This window comes from Gavia stellata, chromosome 12 (assembly GCF_030936135.1).
Source record: "Gavia stellata isolate bGavSte3 chromosome 12, bGavSte3.hap2, whole genome shotgun sequence".
Taxonomy (NCBI): Eukaryota; Metazoa; Chordata; class Aves; order Gaviiformes; family Gaviidae; genus Gavia; species Gavia stellata.
Window position 1 is genome coordinate 20,353,987 of NC_082605.1, and position 13,519 is coordinate 20,367,505.

The 13,519-nt window shown below is 42.7% G+C and overlaps 1 protein-coding gene across 9 annotated transcripts in view; it reads right to left on the bottom strand.

Annotated features, from left to right (window-relative positions):
* Positions 1-12,973, bottom strand: part of FOXP1 (forkhead box P1) — a 165,321-nt gene extending 152,348 nt beyond the window's left edge. For 8 of the 9 annotated variants that reach the window (XM_059823389.1, XM_059823387.1, XM_059823396.1 and 5 more), the window contains exon 1: positions 12,803-12,973. In XM_059823389.1, the coding sequence (XP_059679372.1) occupies positions 12,803-12,973 (171 nt within the window). Of the gene's footprint in view, positions 1-11,967; positions 11,971-12,802 lie in introns of all 9 variants that reach the window. The other variant, XM_059823393.1, reaches the window with a different exon arrangement.
* Positions 12,974-13,519: the final 546 nt, after the last annotated feature.

The window sequence follows — 13,519 nt, forward strand, 5'->3', positions numbered from 1 at the left end:
ATACAAGACTGGAGATGGAGGGACATGATGTGTGGTAAAGATAGCAGCTTCTGAGACCAGATTCTGGCCTGAAAACAATAGAAAAGAGACTTCCTCAGGCTAAGACTGTGCTTCTGGAAGAACCAATAGATGAAATGGGATACATAAGAAGAAACAGGGACGGCTTACTGCGAGGGGTCGCCAGGCGCATCCCTCCTAGGGTGCTCTTCTCCTGCAAATCCAGTGTGAGCTTCCACTAGGAAAACCAGTTAACTGAGATGTGGCATTTTGTATTTTTTGTGACTGCTACTTTAGCCCCTGTGAATGCATCTTACCAATAGCTGTTTGAGGTTTGGCTGGGGTGAGCTATGTAGTTAATAAGATTCCGACAATCTCAGTTTTCATTAGCTTGGTTAATTAGTGCAATAGCTGTAAAGAGGCTGGAACAAGCCAGGTGCTGGCTGGCCGCTCTTCCCACTGCTCTGTCCCACCCAGCAAAGGCGACACGGGTATGTCTACGCTGTTTTGAATGTCAAGTGCAGGTGACAGGTCAGTCCAAGATGCAGGTAATTCTTTAAAACCAAAGGGAAAACATGTATCTGTTGGTAGGTCTTTGAACAGAAGAAAAACAAGAGAAGTCCTGTATTTTGACTGTAAAGACTTCTGGTAGTATCTCAGAGAACATTTTCATAAGCAAGCTAGAAAACCAGTCTTAACAAAATTCCTGCATATGGGTATATGTATCCCTGGGTCACTCTCAGAATAGAAAAGGATAGATAGCAAACATGCACTGAAGAAGTCAATCTTTTTAAGAACACCACAGATGAAGGAACAGACAACTCAGAAAATCTGGGGATGATACTACATTAGGAGTGACTGCAAAGATGTTGGAGGAGAAAGTGGAGAAATCGTCTGTAAAAATAGGACAGTATTTATTAAGGATAAATTATAAGATGCTACAATTCAGCTGGAATACCCAAACTTTGTAAATACAGCAAGGAAGTCAACCGATTATGCAGCACTTCTTCAGGGGAATAAAAAGCCCAAGGATTACAGTGGATCACAAGTTGAGTATGAGTCAACAGGGTCATGCTGTTGCAAAAACGACATGTACCACAGTCAGATGCATAAACAGTAGCGTTGCCTGCAAGTCATACACTGGGACAGAGCTAAGATTGCTTAAGTTCTGAGAAGATGGATGGTACAGACATGGTAACAGCATTCATATATGAAAAAGGATGCTGTAAAGAGAAAGGAGACAATCTACTCCCAGGTCTGTTACACACACAAGAAGAGGGAAGAGGTTTTACCTGCAGGATAAGCATTTTGGTCAGGCGTTGGGAAGAAGCTTTCCAACCGAGAGTTAAGTGCTGGAAGACCCTGCCTGGGCAGGAGCAAAACCTCCATCGATAGACTGGTGAGACACGTATCAGGCAGACTCAGGAGTGTCAAAGACTCACTCTATTCCGGCCTTTGGCCTGCCTGGAAGGACTGGGGGAAAAAAGGCCTATTTCTCCAAAATCCACAGAGAAAAAGGCGTAAAACAAGAGAGGAGCTCACAGCAAACCGGGGCTGGTGGGCTGCCCTGTTCTGCACGTGGCTGCAGGGCCCAGCGAGGCCATCAGCCAGCATCAGAGAAGTTACTACCAGGGGCTCTCGGCGACCTTGGAAGGATCCCCAAACGTGAACACGGCAGGCACGCCCCTGCCCCCAGGGAAAGGCATGTATTTTTGCTCGCAGTTTATGAATCTTTGACGTACAGTCCCTATGACACAGCCTTGGAAGACCATATCTTTTATTTATTATGCCTAGCAATTGTCCTTGTAACCAATTAGGAAAAAAAGCAGGTGGTCAACAGAAACTCTGCAAAATAAAACCCCTCAGCAAAGCAAACACCATACCTTTCGGAACAAAAAAAAAAATACTGTAAACAGAGCTAATCGCTGCTAAACCCTTACAATCCAGTCCTTGCCCAAGTTAAGAGACTGGAACCAAGAGTAAAACACTTCAAAAAGCAAAAATCGGAGGAATCGGCAAATCATTTCTCAAGGAAAAGAAGGACTCAGAACTATTTTAAACTCCGAACACTCACCCTGTTGTGAAAAGGGGCTCAAACCCGCCCTGTCGGACTGGACTAAGGGACAAGGGGTCCCAGGCCACCCGCGGGGACGGCTGCTCCGGGGACCGGAGGAAAGGCTGCTGTCATGGGCTTCACCCCGGCAGTCGTAAAGGAAGACTTGTCGAACAGAAAACAACCTGCTTTTAGCTGCTCTATAAAATATCTACAGTTACCAGCTTTCCCTGTACCTTGTTGAGTATTACGTTCAATAATATTAATAGGCTCATATTTACCATATCTTAAAAGCTAACAATCCCATTGCCAGCGCTAATTAAAAAGACAAGAAGCTGAAAAGCAGCAGTGGATTATTTCTTCAATATGGATTCATGCCTAGATTTAATAAAACCTGCTTTAGTGTTATAACCTTACATTTGTTTCAAGAACACTATAAAAGATAACTGTGCTTTTTGTTGTTTATTGACTTGGAGGGTTTTTCTTTCAGATCTGTAATATAGCATTACAGCTATGGGAAGAGGATGAAGTAGACTGTTTTCCCCGAACAAAACAACGCTTCTGCTACCCGAGTACCACATCTGGGATGATGGCTGTGAAGAAACCAGCACGCCTATTCAGAGAGAAGAACTCTGAATGCATCAACCGACAGTAAAAAGCTGGATTAGGGAAGTTTATCTGTAACAAACCCTCCCTCGTGACCTTACAGAAAGCACTTCACCTACAGCTACAAAGGAGTGCCATGGCCAGCTTCTCCAGGCGGTTGACCGTATGGTTTCTTCCAGCCTCAGAGCATCCCTGCCACAAAACCGGAGCTCCCATCCATGTACGCTCAGCAGGTCTGTTGCCTTCACCCACGCCGACCCGCTCTGCACGTACACGCCAAGAGCAGTACACATTCCCAGTGGGAATTTTTTACGGCACCACGGCACACAATCTACCAACACCACGCACTTAACCTACAACTGATGATAAAATTACTAATGACAGACAGAGCAGTGCCTTAATCAGCCTCTTCATCAAAAACTTTGTAGACTTTCCCACAAAATCCAGAACAGTTGCTTTCCATACACACCTTTCTGTCTTTCTCTGAGTTTGAAGAAGAGGATTGACATAGTATAGGAGTGGGTACATAATGCAATACAACAACGTAAAGACAAACTACAGCCACTCTCCCAAAACCAGAGCTTTTCCTAGGCAAGCTCAGCTTTAGATCAAGTTTCTCATTTAAGCAGAGGCCAGAAAAAGTCTCCTGGAGACTGCTGAGACTGGACTTTGAGGATCCAAGCGCTACAAATGCTTTCCCATGCATGAGGAGAATTATACCCCATTTTATTTCTAATTTTTCCTGCAAGACACTGGGCCCCACTACTTCATAACAAGTTCCATTTCTCCTTCCCCGTGCCTGTCTGACCTTTCTCCTTCAGTGAATCACTTAATTATGTGGAAACAAAAATACAAAACGATGATGGTTTAAAAACACAAGTGCCTCAGCTTCATATGTGAGAGAGCAGCCAAAACCCCCAAAGTTGAGGGTCTGCTGCTGATTAAGGATGCCAGAAGGTACTAGGGAAGATCCACCCTCTGCCCGCACAGCCCTCGTGAACAGCTAGCGACCCTACCCCTGTTTTAGCACGTACCTCACTGATTACTGGAAAAAGGAGAAAAAAGCATGAATGTCAAACAGTCAGTGGTCTTACAACATTTCACTAGTGTTGCAGTTCTTTCCTGGCAGAGGTTTTTTGGTATCGGTGATAGTAACAAGGAAAATTTAAGGAAAACTTGATTTAAGCACGTCAACAGCAACCACATTCCTTTAGCTTGTGATCACTCTAATTCAAATAGACAAGTTTTTTTTCCCCCCCTCCTTCCCTGCACTTTATTTCCAGGTAGAGTTTGTTAAAGCCTGAAATCCCACCTGAACTTTGGCAAGTCTCTTAAAAAAAAAAAAAAAGAAAAAAAAAAAGGCCCATACACAAATATTTGGCTAAGCGACCCATAGCAAATTGCGTAATGCCAGTTAAAAGTTGTGTTTTTTAAGTATCAGCCCCAGAGGTTTTATCTGAAATAAAATCCTGATTACTTCAGATTCTGGCGGCAACTGTGACCTTGCTCTACATCTCCAAATTTGAAACATTTGTGTTGCGCCCGTCAATAATGATGCCTCTTGCTAGAAAAGAACAAAATCCTTTCAAAAACTTGCTTATTTCATTTAATAAGGTAAGAAGGCCCCAAACATGCATAGAAGAATTAGTTCAGCCTTGAAGCTTGATCAAAAGAGGTCACCCAAAATCAGAAATACAGTGCTCTACCGAGCAAAAATGACCCATCTCCAAGCACGCAATCGCCTTCTGCATGCCCAGCGATGTTTCTGTCCATAACAATCCCAGCGGTCATTAAATGAGAACCAAGATTAGGTCAGCACACAAACCACAAGGAATTCTATCCATTTCTTCCATCCTTCTCCTGGGTTTGCCTGGGAACACGCACTTCTGTGAGGGCTGGGGGCGAAGGGGAGAACTGCACTGATGAGTTTTGCAACACGTTGCCAGATAGATTAAATAGCCTAGCTCTCTCCAACCTTCACTTTACCAGCCTTACTTTCAGTAGCCCGGAAAAAAAAGAAAAAGAAAAAAGAAAAACCCTTAAAAGAAGAAATATGATTAAAAATAAATTGAAAAACCCAACTTGTAATAAAGCTGGCACTTGCCCCAGGCTTCAGAAATGTCTGAGACATGACACTGACTTTACAGACATTCTACAGACACAATATATAGCTTTTATGGGGGGGGAGATATATTTGCACTATTTAAAACAGGTTGCAAATACATTGCATGTTTTGAAAATGTAGGGAGCATGGCTAACAAAATACAGAATGCAGCAACAAAACAAGCAACACTCATCCCACAAAACTGTCATTACATAATGTCACTGCTTACACTAAGCCTCCCAAAAATACCTTATTTTTTTAATTAATGGGGTGCTATACAGTTAAATAAACTCATGAAGAGTATTCATGACTTTTGCATTTTTACTGCATATCCCAATCTTTATTTACAACATTACTGTTATAAATTACAACAATACTGTTGATATCCTTCTCACTTGCTGTGATACCCAAGGGAGCTCCACAGGAGAAAGAACATAATGCAGGAAACCATGGCATTTGGTTTTGCTCTCATTTAAATGTAGTCAAGTCAGACAAAACTCCACTGCAATCAACGGCTACGCGAGTGAAAACCACTGCAATTCCGCTGCTGCTCCTAAGGCACTGCCAAACCATCTCCCTACATGCAGTGCCTTTCCAAAGAAAGTTAAATTACTTCTAAAATACCAGCAATCCACGCAACTTCTTATTAGTGTGAAATTACTTAAGCCTTAATTCAGCAAGGTACTCAAGCACATTCCTCATTTTACAGGCATGAGATGTACCAGTGACCTTAATAAGACTACTCACACACTTACAATTACAGAATCACAGGATCACTAAGGTTGGAAAAGACCTGTAAGATCATCAAGTCCAACCATCACCCCAGCCCCACCATGCCCACTAAACCATGTCCCGCAGTGCCACGTCCACACGTTCCTTGAACACCTCCAGGGATGGTGACTCCACCACCTCCCTGGGCAGCCTCTGCCAGTGCTTCACCGCTCTCTCGGGAAAGACATTTTTCCTGATATCCAGCTTGAACCTCCCCTGGCACAACTTGAGGCCATTTCCTCTTGTCCTATCACTTGTCACTTGGGAGAAGAGACCAACACCCACCTCCCCACAACCCCCTTTCAGGTAATTGTAGAGAGCGATGAGGTCTCCCCTCAGCCTCCTCTTCTCCAGACTGAACAACCCCAGCTCCCTCAGCCGCTCCTCATCAGACTTGTGCTCCAGACCCCTCACCAGCTCCGTCACCCTTCTCTGGACACGCTCCAGCACCTCAATGTCCTTCTTGGAGTGAGGGGCCCAAAACTGAACACAGTATTCGAGGTGCGGCCTCACCAGAGCCAAGTACAGGGGCACGATCCCCTCCCTGCTCCTGCTGCCACACTGCTTCTGATACAGGCCAGGATGCCGTTGGCCTTCTTGGCCACCTGGGCACACTGCCGGCTCGTATTCAGCTGGTTGTCGACCAACACCCCCAGGTCCTTTCCTGCGGGCACATTCTTAAGCGTCTTGCGACGTTAAAAGCCACAATGAGGAACAGTTCCATGTGAGTTAAAGACTGCTGTACACCTTCATATGCACACTACCATTTTAAGTTTGCTATATCCCAGGTTTGGTTGCACCGCTTACTAGATAACCCGTAAAGTATGACGATCAGTGGAGGAGGAATAGTCTCTAATAATTTGAATAACGTCGATCATTTGAAATAGACTTTTAATTTCTATCTGATGCCTGCTGAACTTCTTTCGCAGCGTCTACACGTGCTGGTAACAGCTTTAAAGCATTCCTTTGCAGAGTTTCCCTAAACAGCACTCCTGAATGTGTAACTTTATGGCTTATGAGTAAGCATAAGCAAATATAAGGAGAGAGTGCACACCTACGAAAACAGCTGGGAACAAACATACCACTGCTGAATTTTCACAGGAGATGCAAGGCTAAAAAACAAACCAGCAAACATATTCCAGAAGTTACATCTCTTCAAAGAGCCCACATAAACCTAAACGATTACTGCACGATCTTAATTTACCAGGAGAAGTAAAAGCAGCTATTGTAAAAAAATAAATAAATAGACATCCATAGCCTAAAGAGGACTTCTGGATTTGGATGTGCACATAACCTAGGTGATTACATGTCTAACGACCCAGCTTCTGCATGTACATGCTTGCATCCACGCACACAACTGCAGAGCTCTGGGTGCCAATGTCAAGGTGCTCTGAGGACTCAGACTTACGCAGTTATTTATCAAAGACCTTAGAAGAAAATAAAACAAAACCAAGGCAAAGAAAAAAAAAATCTCAGCAAGTACAACAAAGTGGTAGTTTCCCCTTACCCTTCAACAGTTAGAGAAAATTTAAGGCTTGTTGATGTCAATAAGTAGTTATAACAAAGACATCAGTAATAGTGAGGATGGAGAACGGTGTGTGAATGTTCTCAGCATGGTTCATTGACAAGAGATCTAAAAATTGAATGATTAAGGAAAAAAATCATTGATTCTAAAATCCAGGCAAGGTAGCCAGCCTATGTTAAAACTTATTTAATTTTTCCAGCGCTGCTTCATTCCTAAGCTCTCAGAGCCACAGCTTTTCCATTGAAAAGCAAAAAGACATTTTACGCACAATTTTCCCTCTACTAGAAAGAGGTATATTGTGCCCTTCAGTGAACATAAAATTGATATTATCATCTCTTAGTTTATATCTCACTACTTAACCTTCAGATTAAAAGTTATTAGATTTGAATGACTAAAAAGACATCATGTCACCTTCCGTTCAATGTTGGGAGATGGGAGAACTTGGGGGAAAAGTCTGAACGATAAAAACACAAAGTTACCAGGAGTGTAAAGTTGTTTTTCACACTCTCTGATGAAACAGCACAAGCTCTACAAATGCAGTCATCTTTTCACCATGTTGTAATCATCAATTATCAGTGTACTACAACACAAAATCAGACACAATCCCAATAGCCTGCACGGACTTTAATCTATACTTTCAAATGGCTCATTCAATAGCAACAGCAGTTTAATAATTAGGCTTTATGTCTATTCGGACAAAATGACTCAACACGGACGCTCCCACAAAGTCTAACAAACAAATTTGGTCTAACCCAGTTATGTCAATATGAAACAAAGACTTTATCTTGGATCTAGTTTAGCAGTTTTGTTCTGAAGAGATAAGTCCACATCATGATCAATGGGACCATAAAACTCCTGATGCAGTTTGTAACCTCTCCTCATGGGTTTTCGAAGTAAGATGAACCTCACCAAACTATTTACAAAAAAAAAGCATCACTTTAATTTACTCTGTGATATAGTCAGAATTCTTTCCAGTCTAATCTTTTTTATCTACGCAATTAAAGAAGCCTCTTAACAAAACATCAACCCCCCCACTTCTTTTACATGTTCCTTGTCTTTGGACGTGAACAAAATCTGAAGAAACCCCATATTCCCTCTGGAGTTCGCTTCCCTCAATCCAACCCTTCACAGCTCAACATTTCTCGAAACAACTACTGCCAAAGGGCCCAACCGTGGCATCTTCACATCGATACCACAAACACCCCAACTGCAGTCAGCGAGACCGACTGTGAAGAAATCACTGACTTGGGCACAGGCACCAGAACCTAGTCCAAACTTCTTATGTCTATCAAACATTGTTTTTATCTCCTATACATGAACAAAACTGTATTTTTCATTTGCATATATTCGGTGGAAAAAAAGTGTAAAAAGTACAAAACTGGATGCAATGCAATATATGTAACGCCGTCAGTTTTGTTCAAGGAAACACCCCTTCTTTCCTTACTTTGTGGACACGTGGCAAAACCAGTATTTATCTAAACTCTTCAGAAAGCTTGAAGTGACACTTCACAATTACAGTACAGTTCAGCTCAAAGACAAAGTGAAGAAAAGAAACTTCCCTACAATTCTTTATATAAACTTCCTCCTTGTTTCTCCATGAACCAGTTGCATTTATTGCGCTATTCCAGTTTGTCATAAACACAGTCACCTTGTAACCCTTTTTATCAAGCAATCTATGCACTACCTAAAAGTACACTACACTCCATCAGACAAGCTATAGGTTTACATTATACAAACATTCCGATTCTGCCTGCTCAGCGCAGGTTGTCAATAAATGCAAGCAATTGCAAAACAGCAATGTGTGTTTTTTTCCTTAAGAGAACACTGATACCAGCCTGCCAGTTCTGCAAAATAAACTCTTTGCAATCTCTGCAGCTAATCTGTCAACAAACTCCTATTAAAGTCATACCTCCTAAAAGTTCAAAAGCATTCTGGATTAGACAAAAGATACTGAGTTTGATACTCGTGGGGCAGTACTTGAAGTTACAGTATCAAAGTGGATCTTGCTATTGATGTGGAGAGGTTTGTATTTCTGCCACCACGCAACACAGCATTTGGTGTCTTGCTGCTATACATCAGAATTCAACTTTGTATTCATTCTCTTTGTTCAATTTGTATTATTGTTTCTCTGCTAATAACGCAAAGAACACTTTAATGAATAGTCCTGAGGATAAAAATAAAACACAATAAATAATATTTATTTTATAAGCTAAAGAAAAAAAAAAAGAACTGGCTAGGACTGAAGCATCAAATCTTCTATTTGAGTAGACGTCAGAAACCACTGAAGCAACTAAAGCTGTGATCATGTACATTAAAAGGCAGTTTGTCCCCATGAGTCTTTATTTATTACTCCTTGGTAGGCAAGACTCACCCCATCATTACATACTTTCTGTCCAAGCTTCCCTCGCCCAGCCTGACTTTCAGCTTGTGGGTCACTCCGACACCCATTTTGCACCTCCCAGATGTTTTCCTTGACGCCTCAAGAGCCAACAGATGTTGCCAGACTCTCCCTGGTACCCCGTTCCCAGGTTTTCTGTCCCGTCCCTTGGTTCTACCTCTGTGGGCACCTTGGGAGCAAGCTCGCGAGCCCCTCTGCCTGACTCCGTGCTAAACGCCCGCTTCTGGTCTCCTTAGGAAGTCCAATGACCCAGGTAACCTTCATGCCTCTTCCAGGCTTTACAGGCAGGTCACCAAAACCCTGCCCACTCCACCTCATCCCGAGAGTCATTCCCGCGAGACGCCAACCACCGGCACCTGTGGAGTCAGCAGCAGCAGGACGGCAACCTCTCCCACCCTCAGCAGGTGCCGGAATACTGCGGGAAAGGGTTTTCCCCCCCTTTCAGTCTGGTTCTGGGGGCGATTTCTCCTATATGCATCTCCATTTTTATCCAATTCTTCCACAGATGTACTGTCCGCGAAGAGTCACTTGCATTGCTTTGGCTTTCTTACTTCACGATTACAAATATAAACATCAGTTGGAGCTATTTGGTTTTATTACACATAGCAGAACTCATCCCCGCATTTGCTACTCCCAGCTTAACAGTACATTTTACAAGATTGCTAATGCTAAAATAATTTAGCCTCACATCACTCTCTGTCTCCTTGCATGGCAGAATCACCATAAGATGACATGGGAAGCGTAAAACTTGTCCTACGAGTCCTCCGTGCGCTTACTAGAAGAGTGCTCACACCGAATACTATTCCACCAAACATATGAACATCTGTGGTGCTCCATATTTTTCCACGGTAAAATATTTACAAGTTTGTAAACCCATTAAAACTTCCTAAAAACCTGAGGCATTTCTGTTTTCCTCTCATACTAACAAAGCTATTAGACCTTATAAATTCATAAATTTCACAACCAAAATTCAGCGCAGATGCTTTACACAAGCCATTGTATGTCGAGGTTTCACTGCTCAGCCACGCTCATCACGGGGATACACAACGACCCCCAACAGCAAGGCTCAAACTACCCGCCGCTGATTTTTTTTTTTCCCCCAGACAAAACAAGTGCCAGGTGGCAAAAAGAAAAGATTTGAATGAAATACTCTCAAGAAATAGCTGTTTAATTCAGAACTCATTCATTTGTATTGAAGAAGCGTTTTGTAGAACGCATTCTGTTAAGTGACCTGAGAGCATATGTTGTATACGGAGAAACATCTAAACATTATGCTCCGTGTTGTATGTGTATCTGTAAATGCTTGCATTAGCTGTCTGAAAACAACGGGTTTTTCTTCTTTTCAGCATCTAAAAGCTAGCTCTGATTACCCTTTTGTTGTTATCAGGTCTTTTTTTTTTTTTAATAACTGTTTTAAACTTTGCAATCAACTTGCTTTTCCAAAGCATAAACTCCGTTAAGAAGTTAGTCATCAAAAGCAATTAACAGCAGAATTCAAACACAGAACATAAAGGTCTTTTAAGAACTTGGAGAAAAAGCAAGGCTCCCCAACCACGTTTGTTGTACTGGCAGAGCATAAATAAACTCCAAGCAAAAATGTGAGCTGGGTGAAAGCAGCCCCGAGCCTGGCAATCCTGCCCCCAGCCCCGCGCCCTGCTCCCACGGGGGCTGGCAGCACCCGCGTCTGTGCCGGGCACCGTTTGGGGGAGGGCTGGAGGACCCGGGTAGGAATGAATCCGTGCCACTCCTTAATTGACCGAATGGGCGGCTGTCGAATGACACGACCCATGACACGCGAGATTACGACGTTATCGAAGGCGTCGTGAGCCCTCTGGATGGCTACGGAGAAGCCCTGGCACAAGGCGCCGGCAGTGAAGGTTTGTAAGCCGTGGTAGGAGCGGAGGAGCAGTGGTCTGAGCAATTCAGGTCTACAGTGTGCACGTGTTTGCACGACCCCCCCTCTGCTTCTCTCTGCACAAAGCAGCCCTGGAAAATTCCACAGTGCTCCTATGGAAAACGCAGCGTAATTAACTCATTTTGATACGAAGCCTTTTTAAGACGAGACCTTTCTGTATTTTACTGTTCCGCTCCTCTTCTACTGTCCTATATTAATCAAAGCTGTAACCCCTGTTGTCTTTGCACTACGAATCAGAATGTGCCCCTGGCGAAGAATGAGGGAAAAGTCAACAGGAATTAAGTTTCAGTGCAACTGTTTACTCAACTGTGGCCTGCAGTTATTGAAATTTTATCCGTGGTTTTGTGTGACTACTGCAGTAATGAATTCAGCATGGCTGTGATTTTCTCACTGATGGTATTCTCACTTCAAGTAAAAACCTGTAGGATGAAAATGATTGAAACAACCAAAGTCTATGCATTTAGCATCATCCATTTTTCTGACTTGTTTAATTATGGCAGCTTTCTGTCTTACGTTGGCGAACAGGGTCCCCTGCTCCTCCGCAAGCCTTTGGTTTGCTTTGTTTTTTGAGAGCGGGTTTTTTCTTCTCCACAACAACCTGCTAAAAAGATCACTGTACACTTAGGGGAGTCCTAACCAGCTGCCAATCGCTTCTTTAAAAGGTTTTAAGAATGCTTATTGCATTAGAGAAAGTGCAGGTTAGGCGTAAGCGTATTCACCACGGCTCTGCTGCAGCTTTTGTTCCCAAACACGTTAATGACACATGCCCAGCACTTTGGTGTAAAATTTCCTCAAAGGGTTTCAAAATTTTACCGGGGAAAAGAAAAAGACAAAACGTATTATGCAGATAATTTCCAGTGGTGAACTTGGGCACTTCCCAGAAAATGGACTAATTAAAATACAAAGGCAAAATGCACAATTTGGTTCCGATTCTTCTGAATTGAGGAGCGCTGACACGGGGTGTATTTATTTATTTTTTCTGACGTTTTGCCGCAGCAGATACCTCCGCAGCCTTTCTCACTAATAGAAAACATTCTGTTGATAGAGGTTGCTAGGTTATATTAAAATCTGTTGCAAAAACAAAACTTAACGTTAGTGTATTTTCCACCCAGTGACATATTTTGGAAACCAGTTATTTGTATACAGCGGTTCACCCAATCGCTGCCACCAGACTCAACACATTCAGGCAACGGAAGCAAGCCCTGATCTTTGGGTATTTTCAGGGAATGAGTAAAAAAAGAGCCCGGGAAGAAAAGTCCAAAATTTCCCTTTACATTAACGACTGCAATCCCCTAGAGACAAAAATGTACAGAATGTCGTAGTCAAGTCCTAAAAGCATCTTCTGACTGGCAAATATGAAGGGTTTGGGAGGGGGGGTTAAATGCTTCATGCTTTTCCTGTAAGTAGGAAACTTGTAATACGTCTTACAGTACCTGCTGTTGCTGAAGATGTGCTAAATCTGCAGCCCCAATTTCAACTGAAGGTGTCTCGCCGTTTGATCTCACTTCCCGCAGGCTGCACTCTAGTAAATGGTTGCCACCGCTCGCTCCATTCTGAATGGCTGAACCGTTACTTTTTGTCTCAGTCCCAGATTCTTGCATCATGACTCAAAAACCTGAAATCATTTAGGGGAGGGGGGGGGAAAAAAAGCAGCTGTTAAAACAGTTGCTGTATATAAGGAGACATGCCCTGTTTTAAATCCTGCCAAAACTGTAAACATTTGTCATTTCCCTTCATACGATTTATCTTTCATTAATGGTTCAGGCTACTAGTTTATGTTTATTTATCTGTTGGTACAGCTATAATTTTAGTAAGTTAGTTCTGTTCTAAATATAGTATTATTTGCTCAACATCTTTTTTCCCTTAGAGAAAAAAAAATATTTTTGAACGAACACACAGAATCCAAAATTAAATTTCTCTAGTTACATCTGGACGCTTTCCTTTGAAACGGATGAGTCATTCTTCGCAACATACGACGGACAATATCAAGAACTTGATATACACTATGTAGGGGCAGGTAGGTGAAGCAGAGCATTCACTGTTTCGGTTTCCATTTGCACCATGATATCGCCAAATTAGCGCCTTTTATTACTCTGAAGCAATTTAGGCTAAGTCTGGGAGGTGCTGAACCCCATCAGTTTTCCTTTGGG